This window comes from Mastigoproctus giganteus, chromosome 5, assembly GCF_048544385.1.
Source record: "Mastigoproctus giganteus isolate SK-2022 chromosome 5, ASM4854438v1, whole genome shotgun sequence".
Lineage (NCBI taxonomy): Eukaryota > Metazoa > Arthropoda > Arachnida > Uropygi > Thelyphonidae > Mastigoproctus > Mastigoproctus giganteus.
In genome coordinates this window covers 67,724,933-67,750,110 of record NC_143579.1, presented here as the reverse complement: position 1 = coordinate 67,750,110, position 25,178 = coordinate 67,724,933, and the positions used below count along the sequence as shown (strand labels likewise).

General features: G+C 38.3%; 1 protein-coding gene across 1 annotated transcript in view; it reads right to left on the bottom strand.

Annotated features, from left to right (window-relative positions):
* The window catches only part of LOC150085465 (uncharacterized), a 515,305-nt gene that overhangs the window by 254,441 nt on the left and 235,686 nt on the right, over nucleotides 1–25,178 (bottom strand). The window contains exon 7 of the mRNA XM_090374573.1: nucleotides 12,594–12,762. Within this exon, the coding sequence (XP_090230699.1) occupies nucleotides 12,594–12,762 (169 nt within the window). The remainder of the gene's footprint in view (nucleotides 1–12,593; nucleotides 12,763–25,178) is intronic.

Genomic DNA, 25,178 nt, shown 5'->3' with positions numbered 1-25,178 from the left:
ATTTTCCAAAGAAGATTTCTAACTTCAAAATAATTTAGAAATTATTCAATTTATTCATTAATGCTATTCATCAGACCACAATACAAAACAACACATGCCATGTGAAAAAAAGAATGAGTTTGAACCCTATCAAAATGGACAGGATTTTTATGGGCTTTTATTTTAAAAATCATGGCTGAGTTAGTCAGTCTTGGGTGAGGGTAGCATGGTTTTTTTTATCCTGGAAACTTGCATTTTTCATTCAATAAACCACACAACCCACAAAATTTAAAGGCACGATACAGTGGTGCCTTGTAATCTTAATTGTTTTGGTGCAAAAAAATAAAATAAAATAAATAACAACAAAAAAACAAAATACTTCTAAACTACCAAGATATAGTGATAATCCTGGGCAACACTGGAAAAAAGCTCTTGAGCATTGTTGTTGTTGTTATTTGGTTTTTAGGAGCAGCAACTAAGGCCATATTGCTCCGTGCATATGCAGTGGTCATTCCCTGACCTTTCCGCATCCTCCGTATTTGGTGGTCACGGGCTCGAACCCCAATCAAATCAAGAAGTGTGTGCTACGCACTGCTGCTCCTGCCCACCTGGCTACGGAGGCACCCTTGAGCATTGTGAAACATGACATGAAAGATTTCTTTTAATTAAGAACAAAGATTTTTTTGTCAGTTGTTATATTGAAATCTTATTTATGCTAATCAGTACATTAAATGGAAGCAATTCTTTTATGCTAAATATTTATTTATTGGGCCTATTCTAACAAATAAATGTACAAATTTGGTTAAAAATAAATAAATTTATAAGAATGAATAAATTAAATAAATAAATCTCCCTAAACTTCACAGATTTCTCATGGGTGTATAGAAGACAAGCTACTTTTACCAAATAATTGGGCTAATGAAAGTCTCAATTGGGATTAATACAAGTTTATAAACCAGTATAGTATAGCTAGAATGAAGACTAACAACAAAATAAATGATCATGTAGATACTCTTAGTTTCAAGAGCAAATGGTGTAGCATTGTTAAAGTTATCAGAAGAAAGGGGTCTATTTTTAATCATAGCAATTCAGCATTTTTTAAAATTATTAAATTTTTATAAACCATGTACTTTTAAACAATACTAAAAGAATGCATTTGTAATTGGCTTGTCCAGTCAAGACAACTGAAAATACAAATGTAATGGAAAAGATTTCAGAAATTATCATATAAAATACAGTACAAATTTTAATCTGCAGTATACTATATCTGAAAATAAGGCAGAATTTGTAGGAATGCCAGATGATAGTGCAAATATTGTTTTTTTCCCCACCCCTCAAGGTTTCATACAACACAATTCTACAAGGTGTTTCAAAATTACATGGAACAAAAGTAGGAGCTAAAAATAAAAAACATACTCTACAGCTAAAATGAGAAAAATGTTTCTTTAAACATGTCTCACAAGTCTTTATTTCCAGGGCATTAATCATAAATTACAAAACATAAAAAGAAAGAAACTAAAATAAACCTTTAAAAGGAAAACATCTAAAGTAGTTGTTTAAAGTGAATGTTAAATTAAGTTAAACCTCCTTTTGTTCATTACACCATTCAGCATGGCAAATACATGATTCTCTGGGATGTATTATCATTACAGGAATATTCTTAATGGTTCAGAAGCTTTCAAAATGCAATTTCTCAGTTTGTTTTCCATGGATTTCACTTGACCACCCTGGCCCCACACACAAAGTAATCAAAGGGTGTCAGGTTGAATGATTCTGGTGACCATTGACAGGGTCATTCTAACCAAACCATCAGTTACTGAGCTCTGTATTTAAAAACCAAGGACATCATGTGAAAAGTGAGCTGGTGCACTGTTGTGCATAAACCACATCCTCCACTGCTTTTCAAGGGAGTATACTTTCTAATAGTTTCCATAAATTGTACTACAGAAAATACAGGTGAGCAATTCCTGAAAGCCTTGTTGTAAAAAAATAAGGACCAATAAGACTGTCCCCAAGAACACCACAACAAACATTAATGAAAAAGATAAGTTGACAATCATCTCTAGGGTATAAGTATTTCGGCTTAGGTATAAGTGGTTCAAGAGTTGAGAATTCCATTTCATTAGAAATATGATTCATCTATAACCAAAACATGGTGAAGAAACTTAGGATGATGTGTACATTGTGTGGGCGCCTCCGTAGCCAGGTGGGAAGGAACAGCAGTGCGTAGCACACACTTCTTGATTAGACCGGGGTTCGAGCCCGTCACCACCAAATACGGAGGATGCGGAAAGGTCAGGGAATGACCACCGCATATTCCAGGAGCAATATGGCCTTAGTTGCTAATGCTCCTAAAAAACAAATAACAAACAACAACAACAATGTGTACATTGCAATTTAAGCCAACAACAACAGTTTCTGAATTTATTCATATAGTGTAACAACAATTCTTATACAGACATACTGTAAAATAGATACAACTGCTCTTCATGTAATGTCCTCCATACACATGAAGATGAAACATTTCCACAACCTGACAACTTTCTGGTATTTGTAGTAAGAAATATTTGAACAGTTATTGAGCTTCAAAATTTGCAGTTTATTGAAATTTTTCTCTACCAGTGTTTTCCCATAATGATTTCAGCATTTCTCTAAGTTGTCTCTCCAGAGCAGCAAATGTTTTAAGATTTGGTACATGGACAGTTGGAAATATTCTGGCATCTTTGTGAACAGCAGCTACAGGATTCTGATGAACTTCAGCATAAATTAAAATCATAACAGTTAACTTAGCCAAAATAAACAGATCTGTAGTGTCTACTGTAATATCAGTTTAACAAATGTGGTACTGTAAACAAAGAGGCAGTCATTACTGAATGTGAAACTCAATGGGGTAGAATTTTTTTCACCACAGTCTATGTTTGTTAACAGGAGAGACTACTTCTACAGTGATGGGATACACTTCCATTTGCTGATGCTAGCGAGTGGTGTTTGCTGATGCTATCCAGGCAACATTAAGTGGGTTGGAAAACTGCTAGCTGGGGGATTCACAGAATAAAAGGTTAAAAGTAGCCACAGACAGAGGTAGTGATTCTTAAACTACTTCTATTAGAATGAGCAGCAGCCTAGAGTGTGGGGTGCTGGGAGTTTCAGGGACTGATGGCAGATATCATGAAACAAATGATATGAAGCAGATATCATGAAACTAACAATAAGAATAGGTGTATGTATACTTGAATGTACACTAATGCTAGAAGTATACTAAATAAATTTGAAGTACTGGTCAAGACATCAAAGGCGGATATTGTTGGGATATCAGGGATGTGGTGTCACACAGATATTAGTAATGCAGAATTGGAATTTGGAAGTACAATGTGTACAGAAATGATAGACGGGATAGGAAGGGAGGAGGGGTTATGCTGTTAATGAAGGAAAACATAAAATATAAGGAAATGCATCCAGTTAACATAAATGGACAATGCAATGTTGAGTCAGTTTGGTGTGACGTAAGCACTGCGAAAGCAAAAATAAGAGTAGGATTGTGTTATAGGCCTAATGACTCGAATGACAACAAACAATTGTACAGAGAAAGAGAGTGTATTAGTAAATCAGAATGTCTTATAATGGGAGATTTTAACTTCCCAGATATTGACTGGAACTAATGTGGGTCACTTGCACACTAGCAAGACTTTTGTGGATTTATTGGATGAGTGTTTTCTGCAGCAGCATGTTCAAGAGGCAACCACAGAGAGTAATATTCATGATCTGGTTATCAGCAGTGATCATTCGTGTATTAGGAATTTGCAGATCAAGGAACCACTAGGTGGCAGTGATCACTGTGTACTGGTGTGGGATTTACTTAAAGATATAATTACCATCAAGGGTAGAGGGAAGGGTTTTTGCTTTTGTAAAAGTGACTACAGTGGTCTCAGACAGTTTTTAAATTCTATGCAGTGAGATCAACTTATGATGTTACCAACGGTGAATTCTAAATGGGAAGCCTTCAGGGACTTCATCTTCGAGACTACTAGGCTTTTCACACACTACAACTAAGAAATACTGTTCAAGGTTCACGCCTAAATGGAAGTCACATGAATTAATAAGGCTCGTGGCAGAGAAGAAAAATACATGGGATGCATGTAAATTATCAGGTGACACAGAAAGCTACGGCAGATATAAGCTAGTCTGTAATGAAATCACAAAGGAGGTTCGGCAGGCAAAAGCAGATTACGAGAAATCTTTCTAGAAGGAAGAGGATGAATCAGATTGGTCCACTTAGCATAGATGGTATGACTATTGATTATCCTGCTCAAATAGCTGATAAACTGAATGAGTATTTTGCATCTACATTCACACATGAGGAATTATTCAAGGAGGGGAATGAAGGAAGTTTAACTTTAACAGAGAGCTAATTGATTTTGTAATAACTAAGAGCAAAGTGGAGGAGAAATTGTTGAAGTTAAACATAAGAAAGGCACCTGGGGAATCTATCCAGTTATATTGAAGGAGGCAGTGAGGGAAGTTAGCAAACCCTTAGCCATAAATACGAGAGCATTTTTAGATTCAGGGTAAATCCCCATGAACTGGAGATGTGCAAATGTATTCCCAATTCACAAAGTGGGTTCACAAGGTGACACAAATAGTTATAGACCTGTTAGTTTAACTTCTGTTATGGGGAAAATAATGGAGTCACTGATTAAAGTGATGATACAGGATCACCTAGACAAGACTGCAGTAATAGTTCAGACACAGCATGGATTTGTTAAGTCTTGTCTGACCAATTAGATTGGATACTACAATGTTGTCAAAAAGAAACTGAATGCAAAATATAATTTTGATGACATATATTTGGATTTCAGGAAATTTTTTGATACTGTTGCACATAGAAGGCTGCTGTACAAATTGGAATGGTATGGCATTAAGGGCAAGTTGCCACAATAGATAAAGGAATGGTTGAGTGGGAGCCTGCAGAGAGTGGTAATAAATGGACATTGCTCTACATGGACTAATGTTATTAGTGGAGTCTCCCAGGGTTCATTGCCGGGCCCACTGTTGTTTGGTGTATTTATCAATGATATAGATGAAGGTATATCAGGCATAATGTCCAAGTTTGCAGATGATACAAAGGTTGGCAGGGTTGATAATGACACTAAAGACAGTATGCTACTGCAACAGGATCTATAGAAGTTAAGCAGATGGGCTGAGAAGTTTGTTTGTTTTTTGGTTTTTAGGAGCATTAGCAACTAAGGCCATATTGCTCCGGGATATGCAGTGGTCATTCCCTGACCTTCCCGCATCCTCCATATTTGGTGGTGACAGGCTCGAACCCCGTTCTAATCAAGAAGCATGTGCTACGCACTGCTGCTCCTTCCCACCTGGCTACGGAGGCGCCAGGTGAGAAGTGGCAACTGAAGTTTAACATCGACAAATGCAAAGTGCGGCATATGGGTAGCAGTAACCCAAGAGAAACGTACCGTATGGTACTACACTCAGGGAGGTGGAGAATGAAAAAGACCTGGGGTAATTGTGCAGTCAGATATGAAGTTCTCTGAGCAGTGCAGACAGGCCGCCACAGCAGATCATGGAGTTTTGTGAATGATATATAGGAACTTTGCTAGCAGAGACAAGGAGGTGATTATCCCTTTGTATAAGGCAATGGTCAGGCCATACCTTGAGTACTGCGTATAGGTCTGAAGGCCTCATTTTAGGAGGATGTAGAGTAGCTGGAATGAGTAGAGAGAAGGGCAACAAGATTGGTAAGAGGAATGAAGGGATTCTCTTACCAAGAGAGGCTTAAGTTCTGCAAATTGCAGTGGCTGTAGACTAGGCACCTGCGCGGTGATCTGATTGAGGTGTATAAGGCCTTGAATGGGTTGAGCACGCTGAATTCTGATGGGATACTTCCGCTTGCTCATATTAAGAAGCTGAGGGGGTATAGATTTAAATTTAGGAAAGACAGCTGTATAACAGACGTGCAGAAGTTTGCTTTTAACCAGCGGGTAGTGAATTGCTAGAACAGACTTCCATCTGTTGTTGTGGTAGATGTTGGTTTTTTGGCTGATGTTGTATAAGCTTGCTTTCTTGCATCATATGCCTCAACTAGTGCTAATGCTAAAGAGCAGTACCCATTTATAACCATTCTATGTTTTCAGCCCTTTATCCATAGGAGTAATTTGACCCCAATGGCACACTTCTCTAATTTGTACAGCTGTCTTTCATGGGGGAGATAGTGTCAAAAGTTTTACTGAAGTCTAGGTTAATATTAAAATTATTTTTTGCATCCACTTCCATTGTTACATGTCATAATAGCTAATCAGATTGGTCAGACAAGACCCTTAACAAATCCATGTGTGATTTCTGTACAATTGCATTCCTGTTCCTGTCAAGTGATCCTGCAGTACTTCTTTATCCACTGGCTCCATTATTTTCTCTGAAACAGCAGCCATACTTACACATCTGTAATTACTCATATGCCTTTTGAGACCCCTTTGTGAATAGAAGAGACAGTTGCACATCTCCAATCTATAGGGACCTGCCCTGAATCCAAAGATAATCTCATAATTTTGGCCAAGGGTTTCCTTACCTCTATTTCTTCTTTTTTCAATATAAGTGGATAGATTCCATCAATCCTAGGTGCCTTATTTACTTTCAGCTTCAATAATTATTCTTCCAACTTATTTTCAATTATCACAATATCATTTAGCTTTCAGTTATAACTTGGTATTCTTCTGGTATTTCCATCCCTAAAAACCTCTTCACAATGTGGTTATAAATGCAAAATATTTATCCAGTTTGTCAGTAAGCTGAAACAGATCATCAATAATTATGCCTTTCATATTTTTAGGCCAATGTAGTTCATCCCTTTCCTTCTAGTGTTAATGTAAGCAATAACATACATTTCTTTGCATTCTTAGCCAAGATCTTCTCATAATCTATCATAGCTTGCCTTACTCCCTTAGTGACTTGACTGCAGACATGTTTGTACTTACTCTAGATTTCTGTGTTCAACAATAATTTGACACACAAATGGATTTTTATTCTCTGCCACTAGTCACATTAGTTCATCTGACATCTATTTAGGTCTAATCATTGAAAATTATCTCTTGGTATAAAAAGCTTAGCAACCTCTATGATTGCTTCCCTGAATCAGGGCCAGATTTCCCATTAGACACTGTAGGCACTGTGCCTAGGGCCTACGAAGGAAGGAAAAAAAGAGTAACAAAAAAAAAAGGGAGGAAAAGGTTTTCAGACATAAAAATAATGCAAATATAAAACTTCAACCTTATACTTGAAATTAAAAAGAAACAAAATCTACAATATTGTCAATATCTAGAAATATTACTTGAGATTACAAAACGTTTCTTGTTTCAGCTTTTCATTGTAGCAAAATCTTTAATAGCATCCTGAAAGTCCATATGATGAGTAATATCGTTCTTGATACATAGAAGTGCCAACGATGATAAGCGATCTTGGCTCATAATTATAATTGAGCGTACACAGTTCTTGATCTGCTTAAGTTTCAAAAATGAGTGCTCTACTTCAGCATTCGATCCAATTATGAATAGATAAATTCTTAAAGCTATATGTATATTTGGGAAACTAGTAATCAGTTTATCTTTTATTAGTGAATTTATTAATTCTGCCACAGACATTTTGTCCTTGTATAGTGCCGAAAACAATAGGAATTCATCAACAAAGTCTACTTCTAAGTCAGACAAGTAGATGTTGACTAATGCTGTGGCTTTGGATCGAATTTCTTCTTTGACATAGAATTATCTATAAGAAAACTGAAGGTATCATGCAATGTACTGTATGTAGCACATCGTTTTGTCATTTCTGTGACTAGTACATCTACAATGTAATAAAAAACTTGAATTCAAAATGTATCTTTTGCACTTTGTTCTGCTGGTACCAATTCCTGAGGTGTTTCATCAAACAGTTTCTTCCTTTTCAGCTTTCAGTCTTCATATTCAGGGCTGGATTTTGGTGTTCATAGGCCCTAGGCACTTTTATTCCGAAATGTGCTAAAAAGGGGGGGGGGGAGATGTTTCTTCTATTTTAACACTTTGCCTCCGAATCACATCAATTAATGACTCAAGTTTCAACTATAGTAAATGATAAACCACTTCAACTGACGGAGCAACCATCACTTACTTCTATTCTTCTAATTTCAAGAACAGTCGCTAGATAGCATATGCATATTGAATTGAAACTCCTAGAGTCGATTGCAAAGAAATATCAAGCGTAGAAAATGATTTTAAAAAACTGTTTTTTTCCCTTTGTTCGTAGTGGTCCTAGGCACTGTGCCTAAGTGCCTAATGAGAAAGCTGGCCCTGTTCATATTGGAACAAATTCTTTTGCCATTTTTTTTAAAAAACCCATTAAAACCCATTCCTTTATTAAAACCCATTCCTTTGCATTTTACTTCTGCTACCTCTTTCGTCATCATCCACCGTAGAACTCCGTGATCACTTCCTGCTACTGGTTCCTCTACTGTCAGCCCTGTTATGTCATCTGATTCATGTGTGATGATGAGGTCTAGGATATTCTTTTCTCTAGTACTTTCCCTGACATGTTGATACAAATAACAGTCATCTAGTTGATTTAAAAATTTTGTTCCCCATGTCGAGTTTCCTTCCCATTTACTCAATTAGAGGCAAATTGAAATCACCCCATAATAAGGCATTGACGCTTACTTGCCCATTCCATTTGCATGTAGAGGCTTTTGTCATAATCTTCACAATCACCTGGTCTGTAGATTACTCCTACTCGCATTATACCTTTGTTCCAACTATCTCACACCATACAGACTCTATACTAGCATGTGAAATGTCTGAATCCGGGAAGCTATCGTCGCACTCAGGCTGCTTCTGATAAGAAGCATTACCCACCACCCCTTCTATCTAACCTATCCTTCCTAAATACATTATACAAGCCATACTCGCCAATACTCATCATCCCCAATTCCGGGTGGCACCACGTCTCTGTAAGCCCTATTATGTCCATGTTACTTGTTTTAACCAGCAGTTCGAATTCGCTCATTTTATTGACAACACTTCTAACGTTACTGTATAAACAATTAAGATTTACTGTTCTTGTATATTTAACAACCCTTGAAGTTTTTTAGGCTCTCTCCCTGATATTAGCTACCCGCTCACGTGAAAACATCTTTGCCTCAGAACATCTAGATAATACGTCCAGTTGGGGTAACAGATAAGAACTCTTAAGGTATATATTGCCTAATCGGTATAGAAAGTCTAGTAGCTTCCAACTTGAATCCCTTGAATGCTTCCCACTTAGAATTTGCTGTTTGTAACATCATCAGTTGGTCACATTGTACAGATTTTAAAAACTGTCTGAGACCACTGTAGTCACCTTTATGGAAGCAAAAACCCTTCCCATTACCTTTAATAGTAATTATATCTTTAAGTAAATCCCACATCAGTACACAGTGATCAGTGCTACCTAGTGGTTCCTTTATCTGCAAATTCTTAATGCACGAATAATCAGTGGTGATAAACAGATCAAGAGTGTTACACTCTCTCTGGTTGTCTGTAGAACATGCTGCTGCAGAAAACAATCATCGAATAAATCCACAAAAGTCTTGCTAGTATGCAAGTGACAAACCCACAAGTTCCAGTCAATATCTTGGAAGTTAAAATCCCCCATTATAACACAATCTGATTTACTGGCCCATTCTATTGCTTTTACAGCTGTTCACTGTATATTCATTAAAGTCATTAGGCCTATAACACATTCCTACTCTCATTTTTGCTTTCCCAGTGCTTGTGTTACACCAAACTGACTCAACACTGCATTATCCATTTATGTCACTGGATGCACTTACTTAGATTTTATGTTTTTCTTAATTAACAGCATAACCCTCCCCCTTCCCATCCTGTCTCTCTTTTCTGTACACACTGTATTCCCCAATTTCCAATTCTGCATTCCTAATATCTGTGTGACACCAAGTCTCTGATATCCGAACAATATCCGCCTTTGATGCACTTTGAATTCATCAAATTTATTTACTATACTTCTAGCATTGATATACGTGCAAATATACATGCATTTATTCTTATTCTTCATTACTCTAACACAGCCCATGTATTTATTTGTTTCAGTATGACTCCCTCCAGTCAAATCCCCAGCATCCCACCCCTCCGAGCCGCTGCTCAATTCTAATAGAAGCAGCGCAAGAATCATTTTCACCTCTGCCTACTTTTAACCTTTTAGTCTGTGAATCCCCCCCCCCAAGCTAGCAGTTTACCAACCCACCTAATGCTGCCTTGATAGCATCAGCAAACACTTTGCACCCCTTCTATTTAAGTGCATCCCATCTTTTTAGAAGCACTCTCTCCTGTTAACAAGCACAGACCACATTGAGAAAAATTCAACCACATGAGCTTTGCAGAATCCCTCCAGGGCCAAACTGTTTGACAAGGCTCTCATCATATACTCCCTCCTATCGTATCTGGACAAAATTGCAGACACTTTCAAATTTAACCCTAACTCACAACTTTTTTTCAGCATTGACCTATACTTGCTAAGTAAATCTGCAGACCTCCTACTCTTAGTATCATTAGTGTTATACTCTGGCACAACCAAGTTTACAATAAATCATAAATACAATCATTAATTGTATTTAGCAGTCACAGGCTTGATTCACAGTCCACTCGAAGAGTGTATGCTATATAAATCATGCTATTATGCCACAGCCAATCTTTCTTCCTCTCATATATATGTATATTATGAAGAGGGAGAAAGGTTGGTCAAGTGGTATAAGCCTCAACTTTACTTCTGATAAAGAAAAATTTAGGTATAATTGTAAGATAAAATAAAAATAATAATAAAATAAGAATAAAACTTTTGTTCTTACTTCTTATTCATTCTTCTAGCCTATTTTTCTCATAGCTCTGACAATTTATGCATTGACCCCATTAGTAACTTACATTATCATATTTCATACATCTGTAATAATAGATAGAGAAAAAGGGAAACAGCTTGGCTGAGTGGCATAATTTTAGCTTTGATAACAGCGGTTTGAATTCCTCCACTGTCTTTTTTTTTTCTTTTTTTGATTTCATAATCAGGTAATCTGCATAATTAGTTATGGGAATGCCATAATTGATTATGACCTCTGCGTTCTGCCTATCATTACTTTTTTAGCATTATCATTAGAGGAAGTCTATGTAGTAGTACAGAGCATATATTACTACACTATATGGCATACCTAAAATTTTATCATTCCATTAACTTAAAAAAAATAAAACCGCACCTCTACCCCATGTTGTTCATTTTTTCCCCCCCAAATAAAAAGGTTGTCTATAATGTTTGGGATACCATTTTTAGAAGCATATAACATGACTGCAGATAATTATATTTTGTTAAGTGTTTTGCAGATCAATAAGCACTATAAGATATATTCAAATGCAGAACGGTATGAATGAATACCTTGCTGCATACCTTGCTGCAAGGTATGAATGAATATTTTAATTTAATTGCTTTATATCATTTTCACACTTACATTAAATAAAAAAAATTGCAACCTACAATGACGATATACAATAAAAAACATGACAATATACAATAAAAAAATGTATTTTTTATATATAATATTTGAAAATTTAAAAATATGTTTCTTTACACCTGCTATTTCACAGAAACAACACTATTATTAATTTTTCTCAAAATAGAAAAAAAAAAAAAAAAATGTTACAGACACAAAACATAAACATGAAACTATTAGCTATCACTTCCATTTTGAAGTTTATAAACCATTAAGTGCCCAAAATATCAGAATTATGCATGCACACACATATCTGCTTATATATTATGCATATCAATATTTATTAAAAAAATCACTTCCAATATTATGTGATTATAATATTTCAGTTTTATATAGCCAAGCATTAGAGGGGATAAAATTTCAGTGAAAACTTTAAATTGCAGTAAAGCTACCTGGTGCTGCAATTAAACTAAATTAAATTAAATTAAATATGCTGTGCTTATTTAAACTATTGTTATTTTCACACTCAATCCTACAGTACAAAATTTCAAACAAGCACTGATATTAATTTAACATAGACAAAGTATTCACTTCTAATGAATATAATTATCAATTTACAATTTTCAATTTAACTTTACAATTACAAAAGATTGTCAAATATTTACAAATCTCAATTGCTCATTTAACTAGTTTGTTGGTTTATAAACTTTTTTGGTTATAAACCATATATTATTTACTTCAACATAAAGTTCACTCAGATTTACAGTTTCAGAATATAACAACAAATGAAAACTTCCCAAGCTAAGTAAAGTATCTAGATACTGACTTTAATTGAAGATACCGACATTATTGGAAAAAATGTTAATATAAGATTACATTAATTTCATGATATTTTTTAATGATATAATGTCATGATTATATCAATTTTCATCTCATATAATGTATATCTGAAAAGACAGCATAAAAACAAATTAATAAAAGAGCAAGTTTTAGGTATATGATAAAAAACTTAAGTAGAATTTTAATTTGCCTCAATAATAGCTGCACTCTTAATTTTATTGATAGAACGGTTATAAAATAAATTTAACAAAATATGAAACCCACATACTTAAATTTTCTATTGCCATGGAAGCAGAATTTCTGATTTCTGTGGAAGATCCATAAGAGATTAAGATATCTTCATCTACATCCTGAATATCATTACCCTCCTCGTCATCTTCTTCATCATAATCAATCTCATCCATTAAATCACTTTCATCCTCTTCACTGTTTTCTTCCTGTGTTATATTATATTTGCAATCAACATAAGCTTTAAGATAACCAAAATGTTAATATTATATTTAGAAAAATGGCAGATATGATATGTATTGATTACAGATTAAATTTTAAAAACATGACACCATTGCCTGCTTGCTTTGGAAAAGACAGAAAAGCCATTAGTAATGGCTGAGTTGCAATTATCTCCACGCCACTGTAAACGATGATCATCATGCACAGCAGAATGGAACAAATCTTTCATGAAGCAAGCTGCATTCACATCTTCTTTTTTTTTTTTTTTTTTTTTTTTTTTTGAGGATGTATGAGGTGGGCTGGAGAATAACTCACTTATACCTAAGCCACTTTTAATTGTACCTATTATATCCTTCATAAATATACATGGTTCGGCTAACCATGTTTCATTCTCCACTGTCCTTAGCTATTTGATATCATCTATATACTATATTTTATGCCTATACGTGTATTTTTACACCACAGGCAAACTGAGTGAAAGAACAAGTCTTTTTGAAGTCATTGCTCTGCGAAGTTGTGATGACTACCCCACCATGAGTTGCCTACATGCTACTACAAATAAGCAACCCTCATACAGGTGTGTTGTCATGAGTAAGTCTGCGTTGTCTGTTACTCAGTAAGTTTGCCTACTTGCAATATTAAAAAACTCAAGTTTACTGGAGGAAAAAAAAACATGCAGAAGTCATTCTAGCCTAGCTAACACTGAAAATATTAAAAAAAAAAAAAACACACACACACACACACAAAAAGTTCATCCATCCCTGATGAAAAACCTGTTTGGTTTGTGACTAAGAATCGAGTCACACAGAAGCCTATGATAGATATAAGTTGATCTGTAACCAAGTTACAAAGGAGGTTAGGCAGGCGAAGGCAGATTACGAGAAATCTTTGGCAAGGGATGCAAAGAAAAACAGCAAAGAGTTCTTTACTTATGTAAACTCTAGAAGGATGGGGATGAATCAGGTTTGTCCACTTGATATCGATGGTTCAACTGTTGATGATCCTGCTCAGGTAGCTAACAAACTAAATGAATATTTTGCATCGACATTCACACATTGAGGAGTTATTCAGCGAGGGGAATGCCAGAGGTGTATTCAACTCTGGCAGTAAGCTAGATAATCTTGTAATAACTGAAAGTAAAGTGGAGGAGAAATTGTTGAAGATAAACACAAGAAAGGCACCTGGGGTGGATGGGATCTATCCAGTTATATTAAAGGAGGCAGCAAAGGAAGTAAGCAAACCCTTAGCTATAATAATGAGAGCTTCCTTGGACTCAGGGGAGGCACCCATAGACTGGCGATGTGAAAATGTGACCCCAATTCACAAAGGAGGATCAAAGGCTGACACAAGTAATTATAGACCCGTGAGTTTAACTTCTGTTCCAGGAAAATTAATGGAGGCACCGGTTAAAGAAGCACTGCAGGATCATCTAGACAAGACTTCAGTTATAGCTCGGACACAGCATGGTTTTGTTAACGGGAAGTCTTGCCTGACCAATTTGATTGGATACTATGATGCAGTCACAAAAGAACTGGATGCAGAGACTAACTTTGATATTATATATTTGGATCTTAGAAAGGCTTTTGATACTGTTGCACATGGAAGACTGCTGCACAAATTGGAGCAGTGTGGCATTGGAGGCAAATTGCTGCTATGGATAAAGGGGTGGTTGAGGGGGAGAAGACAGAGAGTGGTAATCAATGGACACTGCTCATCGTGGACTAATGTTATTAGTGGAGTCCCTCAGGGTTCAGTGTTGAGTCCATTATTGTTTTCTGTATTTATAAATAATATTGATGATGGTATATCAAGCTTAATGTCCAAGTTTGCAGACGATACAAAGGGTGGCAGGGTTGTTAAGGACACTACTGACGCTATGCTGCTGCAACAGGATCTGGAAAGGTTGAGCAGATGGGCTGAGAGGTGGCAAATGAAGTTTAACATTGACAAATGTAAAGTACTACATATGAGAAACAACAACAACCCCCAGAGCAACGTATCAACTCTGTGGTACTACACTGACAGTGGTAGAGAATGAAAAGGATTTGGGGGGTAATAGTATAGGCAGATATGAAGTTCTCTGAGCAGTGCAGACGGGCTGCAAGAGTAGCTCATGGTGTCTTATCAATGATATACATGAATTTTTCTAGCAGGGATAAGGAGGTGATTATTCCCTTGTATAAGGCAATGGTCAGGCCACACCTTGAGTACCGCATACAGGTCTGGAGGCCTCGCGTCAAGAAGGATGTAGAGCTGCTGGAACGAGTACAGAGAAGGGCATCAAGATTAGTGAATGGAACAAAGAATTGCTCTTATGAAGAAAGGCTTAAGTTTTGCAAATTACAGCGTCTGGAGTCTAGGCACCGGCGAGGTGATCTGATAGAGGTGTATAAAGCCTTGAATGGTTTGAGCATTCTCAATGCTGATGGGATTCTGCGTCTTGCTCAGAATAATCACCTGAGAGGGTATAAATTCAAATTGAGGAAAGACAGATGTAGGACAGATGTGTGGAAATTTGCCTTTAGCCAGTGGGTAGTTGGTTGGTGGAACAGACTTCCATCCCTTGTTGTGGAAGTTGATAGTCTAAATAAATTTAAGGCTCAGCTGGACAGGTATTTCGAACAAACAGAGGAGTGAAGTGGAAGTTTTTTTTTTTTTTTTTGGCTGATGCTGCATAAGCTTGCTTTCTTGCATCATATGTCTCTACTAATGCTAAGTCCAAACCTTTTTCCATATGGTGAGAGAGAGAGAGAGATGGATGCTGTCATTGCAGTACCTGTGATGACTGTTTACTCGTGCCAAAATTCCAAAATATGGAATTTTGTAATCTTTTGATTCATAACCTCTTCCTAACTATTTCCTTTTAATTTGTAACCAGCATTAAACAAATATATGCGCAGTTACCAGGCAAAAAAATCTGAACAGTTACTTAATGACAATGTGAAATTCACTAAACCATTATTCCGAAACTTTTTATCACATAAATTTTTTTATACCATTTGGCTCAAAAATAATTTTCAACAACTATGTTCAATGAAAAAGATTTGCATTAAATTGATGAACTCTTCTATCTCAATTTAAACTAAATGTTGGGTTGTGAACTTTACAGAATAAGAATAATATGAAAATCTTTCCACCACCCAAATCCCATAAGCTATCTCAAAATGTGTTCAGAGAATCTCATTTAGTGATTCCATATCACTCTGTGCTATTACACCACTAGCTGATATGGTTTGAAAGCAATAATACTTTGAAATCATAAGCTTTCAAATTGCTCATTTACACAGCACAAGTAAGATTGCTTCGTTCTTTTGTTCGGTTGGGTTTGGGTTTTATTGGCACATTAGCAACTAAGGCTATAACGTACCAAAATCAGGTCATATAAAAGATAACAGTTAAGAATTCAATGACCTAGAAAATTAGATCACTATGCCAAAATGTATACCAATAAAAATATGGAAAAAAAGGAATAAAATGTACATTTTAAATAACTAAAAATGGCTGACACACGGTCATTGTTGCATAAAATTTAACCAAGTGCATAATGCTTGGTCAGACTAAAAGTAGTAAAATATAAAACCCATTTGTATCTACAACGAGGACAATCGGATAGCACATGTTGCATAGTTAAAAAAGTGTCACAATGCATGGAAGGGAATTATCTCTCCTCTGTAAGAATGAATATGTAAGATGACTGTATCTTATGCAGTGGTGAGCAAGAACAGCTTCCTCTCTATGGTTCCTGCACAGACTAGACTACCAGTGTTTGATTACAAGCTTTATCTGATACAGCTTGTTCGTGACCTGCCCATGCCAAGATTGTTGCTCCTGTGGAATAATCTATTGCATATTACTTGACTGTAGTCTGTATAGGGAACTAACAGGTTACAGTTGTTCTGGAGTTGTGGTGACCTGGCTTCAGCATCAGCCAGTTCATTACCCTTGAAGCCAATGTGACTTGGGGGCCCAGCAGAAAGGGATGTCTAATAAACCTTCAGAAAGAGAATATAACATCTGCTGGACCAAGGTCAGGAATGGATGAGGATTATATCTCAGCCCTGATAAAGCCTGTAGTATACTTAAAGTATACTACAAGCATGATAGTATTAAAATGTCTGTATAAACCATACACCTGTAGTAATTGTGGGTTTTAATGTGTCCCAAGGCTAATTCTATAGCATCCAACTCTGCTGAGTATATGCCATATTCATCAGGAATTTTCTCAGATATACTGTTATCTAGGAAGATGGCAGCAGATCTGACAGATGACTGACCTTGAGCCATTAGAATTAGCAAGGGCACATGATGCAAGAAAGCAAGCTTATATAGCATCGGCCAAAAAAGAAAAAAAAAAAAAAAAACACACACACACTCCATTCTCATTTCACTCATCCATCTGCTCCAAATGTTTGTCTAGTTCTGCCTTGAATCTGTTTAAGCTATCAACCTCTACAACGACAGATGGAAGTTTGTTCCAGCAATCAACCACCCCCCCTGGCTAAAGGCAAACTTCTGCACATCTATCCTACAACTGTCTTTCCTCAATTTGAATTTATGCCCTGTCAGGCGATTATTTTGGGCAAGAGGAAGAATTCCATCAGCATCGAGCAGGCTCAAACCATTCAAGGCTTTATACACCTCAATCAGATCACCTCGCAGGTGTCTAGTTTCCAGACACTGTAATTTGCAAAACTTAAGCCTTTCTTCATAAGAGCAACCCATTCACTAATCTTGTTGCCCTTCTCTGTACTCGTTCCAACAGCTCTACATACTTATTAAAATGAGGCCTGCAGACCTGTATATAGTCTTGCAGCTTTATAGAGATTTTTCCAATATCACTCAAAAACAGATGTCATGAAGTAGTCCAGTTGGAATTTTAGTCTAAAGGTGTACTGTAATGACAATTGCTTTGTCAAAAAAACAAGAATGGTTTGGTTGCTTCAGCTTATTGGTGCTAGACAGAAGATGTTTAGAAAGCCACAGTAGCAATACAAATGGCCTGATGTTGGAGTGGGTCAAGTTATTAACAGTATGATGTTTCTAGCTGATGCACACCTAGGGTCCATTATCTAATTTACAATGCAAGAGCACAAGATAGAGTCAAAGTAATGTGCAATGATCAACACCCACTTGTTAGCAGATATAGCCAGTAGCATGTACAGGCCCTTTATGTACTTTGTTCGAAGTTGATGGATGTTTTAAAACTATCAACCTTTTATTGAATATAAGTCCCAGGAATTCTGTTTCAGGTGCTACTGGGATCACGTGAAGGATGAAAGCTGCGCTTCCAACAAAAGTGGACACAAATGGTTTGAGATAAAAACCTAAACCCATTAGTCACTGCCCAAGAGTTTACACTGTCAATGGCATGCTGCAATTGCCTTTCAATAACCTTCGTGTTGCATGACTGTAAAACGATGCTAAAGTCATTGACAAAAAGGGAACTGTTTACAGTTAGACGAAATTGTTCTGTAATAGAATTAACTTTGATAGCAAAAAGTGTTACACTTTTCAGTATTAGCAGAGGCATATGATGCAAGAAAGCAAACTTATGCAGCATCAGCAAAAAACAAAAAAAAACCTCTCCCATTTCACCCCTCCATTCGTTTCAAATGCCTGTACAGCTCAGCCTTAAATTTATTTAGGCTATCAACTTCCACAACAAAAGATGGAAGTCTGTTCCACCAATGAACTACCCACTGGCTAAAGGCAAATTTCTGCACATCTATTCTACAACTGCCTTTCCTCAATTTGAGGAAAGGCAGCTGTGCCCCCTCAGGTTCTTAATCTGAGCAAGAGGAAGCATCCCATCAGAATCCCATTTTGGTGGCAAAAAAGCATAACACTTAACCCTGCTCTTAACACTTAACCCTCCCTCCTCTTGGAAAAAGGGATGAGAGAGGCAGATCCTACACAAACCTGGAAAGACTGACTGGCTAGAAAGTTCTTAATGAAAATGGGAAATGCCCTCAAAAACCAAGGCTATACAAATCTTTTAAGTTGCCAAATCTCCAAGTTGTGTCATGCACTTTCTCTATGTCAAAGAATACAGACACCAGATGTTCTCGTTTTAGGAAAGCATCCCAGATGGATGTTTCCAGTCTAATTAAGTGGTCAAGAATGGACCTGTTTTTTCGGAAGCTGCAGTGCATGTTGGAGAGAAGGTCGAGAAATTCACCATTCTCTCCAGGATTTTGCACAAGCAGCTAGTCAGAGCAATAGGTCGATAGTTCGTAGGAAGTTTCGGATCCCTTCCTGGGTTGGAAAAAGCAACAACTGTTGCCTTGCGCCAAGCATCCGGAAAGTATTAACCAATAAAGATTCTGTTATACAAAATGAGGAGGCGATCCACAGATTTTTGAGGGAGAGAGAGAGAGATGTTTAATCATTTCATAATGGATGCCGTCTGGTCCAACAGCACTTGCCTTAGAAAGGGATAAAGCTCTTTTTAACTCCTGCACAGTGAATGGCCCGTTGTAGGTGCAGAAGCCCTTTGATATGAAATTGATTGCCTGTTTTTCACATTTCTGTTTCAAGAGCAGGAATTCTGGGGAATAGGACGTTGCCGCAGAAATCTTAGAAAATATTTCCCCAAGAGCATTGGCAATTGCAGTTGGCTCTGCTGTAGGGCATCCATTACATACTAGGATCAACAAAAGGTGAGATGCATATTTTCCTTTAATTTTTCGGATTTTATTCCAGACCACTTTAGTATTAGTGACCTGGGTATTTGATGGTGTGAAGTGAATCCATGATTCCGTGATGGAAAATGTAGCATACTTTGGCTCATGCACGTTTAAAGGCTGTTAGATTGGCCATAGTAGTATTTCGTCGGAATAACTCCCAAGCTTTGTTTTGAGCCTTTTTTTCTGCTGTGGATTCTGCATTCCACCATGGTTTGGGAAAAGGTGGAAACCAGGAAGATGTCTTTGTTATGGTAAAGGTAGCTGCATGAACAATAGTTTTTCTCATGTAACATCACTGCATCATTGATGGGCTGTTGATTATTGTGTAGTTAGTGTAGTTATCACAGGGAAGTGATCACTTCCATACAGATTGTCCTCCACTTCCCAATTAAGCGAAGAGAGGAGAGAAGATGAACAGATAGAAAGATCAATGGCAGAAATCACATGGGTAGGTATATGGAAGGAGGTGTTAGCTCCCGCATTTAGAAGGGAGAGGTTATTATCAGTGATCATATGCTCTACGACACATCCTCTTCCATTAATGTCAGCACTACCCCACAGGGTGTTATGTCTGTTGAAATCCCTGAGAATTAGGACAGGGGTAGGCAGCTGCACAATAAGTTCATCGAGATCTCTCTGGGAGATGTTGGCAAGGTGACAAGTAAACCAAACAGACTGTTAACAGAAACCCAACCGTAAGGCAAACTGTTACCCCTTCTAAGTTGGTGCAAAGCAGTACAGATTGGAAAGGGGTGTGGTTGCCCACTAGGATGGCAACTCCTCCATGGGCAGGTCCATCCCCAGTTCTATCCTCATGTATGATACTAGTATTATGAAAGAAAAGGCTTTCAGTTGGCTTGAAGTAGCTTTCTTGAAAGCAAAAGCACACTGGCTCGTGGATGTGTAGGAGAGCCTTGATGTCATTCGGTATTTTGCCAGAATCCACCAAGCCAAAATAATGGTTAAATTCCTACAGTAGAATTGCTGTGGATTCCGGAAAAATACTGATGACATCAAGGCTCTCCTACACATGCATGAGCCAGTACATGTGTAGGAGAGTTCTTCCTCCACAAAGAGTTTCAAGACTGTTTCGTTCGGTGTCTCCCTCCTCTCGATATCCATTTTTTTCCCTTCAGTATTTAGGGGTGTGTTTCTGGCTTCTTATTTTCTTCACCAGAACTTTGGTTAATGGTGGAGCATTAGGAGGTATGGATATATGAGTGGCAGCTGACTGATCCTTCTGTGCAGGTTTTTTTGAACTTAGCAGGTAGTGTGCAATGGGAGGGAATGACTCCTTTGGTGGTATGGTCATTTTAGTCTGAGTTCCGAAGGAACATCTCCCTGCTATTTTCTGAGCGTAAGTTGATTTATTTATATTCATAGGTTTCACCGATTCTCTTGCCTCCTGATATGTTCAGTTCTACCTTTTTGTATTTCTTTTTCCTCCTTCCACTTTGGGCATGCTCATGAGTATGCAGGGTGTTCTCCTTGGCAGTTAATACAGGTGGGTTTTGTGGCTGAACATGCTGTAGTTTCATGGTCCTTTGCAGCACATCGAGCGCATGCAAGAGCTCCACAACAAGCCATTTGCGAGTGTCCGTATTTCTGGCACATAAAGCACTGTAAAGGATTTGGTAGGAATGTACTGGACAGTTAGCATAGCTAGTTTTGATTTCATTAGGAGATGGTGAAATAATTGTCAGGATAATGTTTCTTATTGGACTGATTTTCCCATCCCTACGCATGGATATTCATTTCACAGATATCACTCCTTGTGGTTTTAATTCAGAACAGATTTCCTCTTCCATCACATCCATAAGATCTCATTCCGATGACACCACGGGAGAGTTCAGTGTTTTGTAGGGGATAACGGTGATGGGCATTCCCCCATCCATAGATGCCATTCGGAAGAGCTGTTCTGAATATTTGTCACTCTGGCCTGTACAAGTATGTAGCCTGATCGTAGCCATTTGACAGATTTAAGAGAGCCTGCCAACCCTTCCAAACCATTCTGGATAAAGAAGGGTGACATTTCTCCTAAGGGCTTCTTCACTTGTGGAATGAATAATCAGGTAGCGACATGTTGGACCTAATATAACCTCAGTTTTCTGTCTCTTAGTAGAAGTGACATTATCGGGGTCAATGATCAAGTTTTCAAACTGGGACCGGGTAGCGGACCCAGAAGAAATATATATTTATCAGGATTCATAATGTTTTTTGTATTGGTTCAGTGCCCAGGCTTCCCACCCACCACAGAGCCCAAAGGGACACCCACTGCCCAGCAAGCAATAAATGTGCTTGGGAGTGGAACACCAGTGCTACCCAGACACCATACCCGTACCACTACCAGCCTGAATCCTGTTCCTCAGACCATGAGGGTAGGGGCATGGCATTGACACAGCTGACCCCTACAGGTGAGCCCACTAGCCGATTGATCCTAACTGGGCCATCCAGGACCACCCATCTTGTCTAAGCAGGGACCAAAGTGGTGTATTGAAGCTGAGCCCCTCAACCACCAAGATCCCCCTTTCCGAATTTTCATGGGTCGCAGCACACAGCAAAAACGCTGGATTCTATTGATGTTAGCATGGAACCTAGGCTGTGCGCATTGGATCCCAGTGATGCTAATCTGGAGGGCCAGCAGCATCACTGGGAGGTCCCCTCACCACGTACAGGTGCCCACATTGAGGGGAGACAACGGTATAGCAACTGCTTGATGACTGCCAGCCTGATCACTTGCACATGTCAGCTACCCAGAAGGCAGAGTTTATTACCACCCTGCTTCAGAAGGCATGTCAGGTGGCCATGTTAAAGTGGAAGTGACATCCAAAGAGCATCCCATGGTGGGTTTCAGAACATATTCCCCTCCAGGAACAACTTAAATTCTTCAGAATTTGACTTCAAAGGGCCATAAGGCAGGCAGAAATGGATTACTGCTCTAGGTGAAGAATTTAAATCCCTTCACATTACATATATAAACACAATCTATTGTGAGAAGCAGAAAGCTTGGTGGCTGGTTGTGCAAACTGAGGGCAACAGAGATCCTTGGAGATCCTTATACATAAAATCATCAGAAATAAGCTCAGTATGCCAGATATCATCAATTCAATAACCTAAGAGGATTCTTTGGAAACCACTAACTGGTCTGACACTATGGAAAAGACCATTAGCCAACTTGTAATGCAGGATAACCCACATCACAATTCCCCACAACAGGATGCACTAAAGCACAAACCAGCTTCATGCTCCAACTGGTCAGGAGAATGTTTTCTCTGCCCAGGAAGTAGGTGATGCCATTCATAAAATCAAACCTGGCAAGTCTCCCAGCCTCAACCTCATCGAAGGAGTGGTAGTGAAAAGAGCATGGTACATTGCTTCCAACTTTCTCTGCAACTTCTTCGACTCCTGCCTTTTTGAAGGTTTTGTCTCAGCCAGTTGGAAACACACTAACATCAGGTTATTCCCCAAGGATCCCTCAGTTATCCCAGGTTCAGCTCCAATATACCATTCCATTACACTCCTCCCTATCCTAGAGAAAGTCTTGGAGAGACTTCTCTTGCTTAGGCTGCTAACTTACCACAAAACCAAAGAACCCCAGGCACAAAACCAATAAGGCAGGAAAATCCACTATTAATGCTATCCTCCAAATCGCCAAGATCAACGAAGAGTCAACAGCCAAATATATGTTAGCTATTTTTGTGGATTTAAAGAGTGAGGTTTGACTCGGTCTGGTGGCCTAGCATTATCAGACAAGTCAAGCTGACCGAACCCTCACGGCAAATTTATCAACGCTTTACAGATTACTTCAACAACAGAAAGTTCATCATTAAAACATCGTACCATCAGATAACCAAGGCAACTTCCAAAGGTAGCCCCAGGACTCCATCCTAGGCCAGGCTTTTTGGAATATGGTGCTGGATAAATGGATAACCACTTCATTCCAGCATACCACCATGGTTTCTTATGCTGACAATCTGGCCCTGCTGGTCAGTGATCCCGCCCAGGCCTCCCTGGAGGGGCAGGCCAACACTGTCCTCTCAGCTCTTCTGGAATGAGTTAATCTACAACTAAGACAAAAATTCTTCTTATAAAAGTAATCTGAATATCTGCAGACCCCCAGTTATCAAGCTGAACCAACAATCTCTAAAGTGCCATCAGTCTATAAAATAACTCAGCATTATCATTGATCACAAATAGAGCTTCATCCCATATCTTGACTACATCAAGGAGAAGATTAAGGATATATCACACTACTAGCTCAGGTTACCAAAACAGATTGGGATCTCAAGGGAAGAGCTCTCCGGCTCATGTATAAAGCTGTTTTGCTCCCAAATGTCTCTTATGAGCCCAATCTGGTTTCACAGAGTAGATTATAGTCACAACTGCAATCAACTTAGTCAGATCCAGAGACTCTTTCTCATTCGAATGACTAGGGCCTGCCGTACATCCTCCATCACAACCCTACAAGTTATCACTGGCATGCTACCCCTGGACCTATATATCACCTTCCTTGGACTGAAACACAGCTTAAGTCAACATCAACCAGTGGAATTTATAGGGCTCACTACCATTCCTGATCAGGAAATCAAGATAGAAAAGAAGCGGCAAAGGGCCAAAGAACACAAACTTTGGCAAACTTGGTGGACTCTTAGTAATAAAGAGGAGATCGCCCAGAAGAGATCACACCTGCATTCCACTCCCGACATTCTGACTGGCAAGCAACTAACTTGTAAACCATTTACATTATAACCTGCAATTGTTCAATTAGGGCCAAGTTAAAGTATCTGGGATTGGATGACAATGACAAGTGTTTTTGTAGCAAGTCAGAGGATTGGATCCATCCCATGCAGAACTGTAATATTTATCTTGATCTCAGAAACCAACTTCTACTGTCTACCAACCTTACTTCACTTCATCTTACCACAATCTCATCAAAAGCAAAGAAGCATTCACTGCCCTCCTTCATTGCCCTAATTCAGCTCAAATCTTTTCAAGAGGAGAAGATTGCTGCTGCCAACACTCATCAATAAGCTCACCTACTAGGACCCTAAGCTAGACTGCCGAAGCTGGGTTTTCCCAGTGTGGGATTACTGGGTCTTTGACCCAGCCCTTGCTAACCTCTTTGTGAGGTAAGTTTGGGAGGGTCACTTGGTGACTCACCCCCCCTTTAAGCTGTCTAACTGCCCTACTGTTTTCCCCCACACTTTTAACTATCACCTCTTCTATAGGGCTCTGTACCCACTAGTGGTTTTGCATATGAAAAGGTATCAGAGTCTGCATTTAGAAGAGCAAGGTTAGTTAGTTAGTTAGTTAGTTAGTTATTTTGGAGCATTAGCAACTAAGGCCATATTGCTCCGGGAATATGCATTCCCTGACCTTTCCGCATCTTCCGTATTTGGTGGCGACGGGCTCGAACCCCGGTCTAATCAAGAAGAGCAAGGTCACTGTTTTCAAGCATATGCTCTATAATCTGACCCCTTCCTGAATGTCACCACTATCCCACAGAGTACTATGTCCACTGAAATCTCCTAGTAACAGAAAAGGGATGGAATTTCTTAATGAGATCATGAAGGATATCATTCCCAGGTGGCAAATAGATTGAGCAGACAGAAGGAACCTTACTGTGAGTTGAATTGCTACAGCCTCTATGTTAGTGGTCAGTGGCATAGACTGAAAGACTGAAAGGGGATATGGTTACCCACAAGGATGGTGACTTC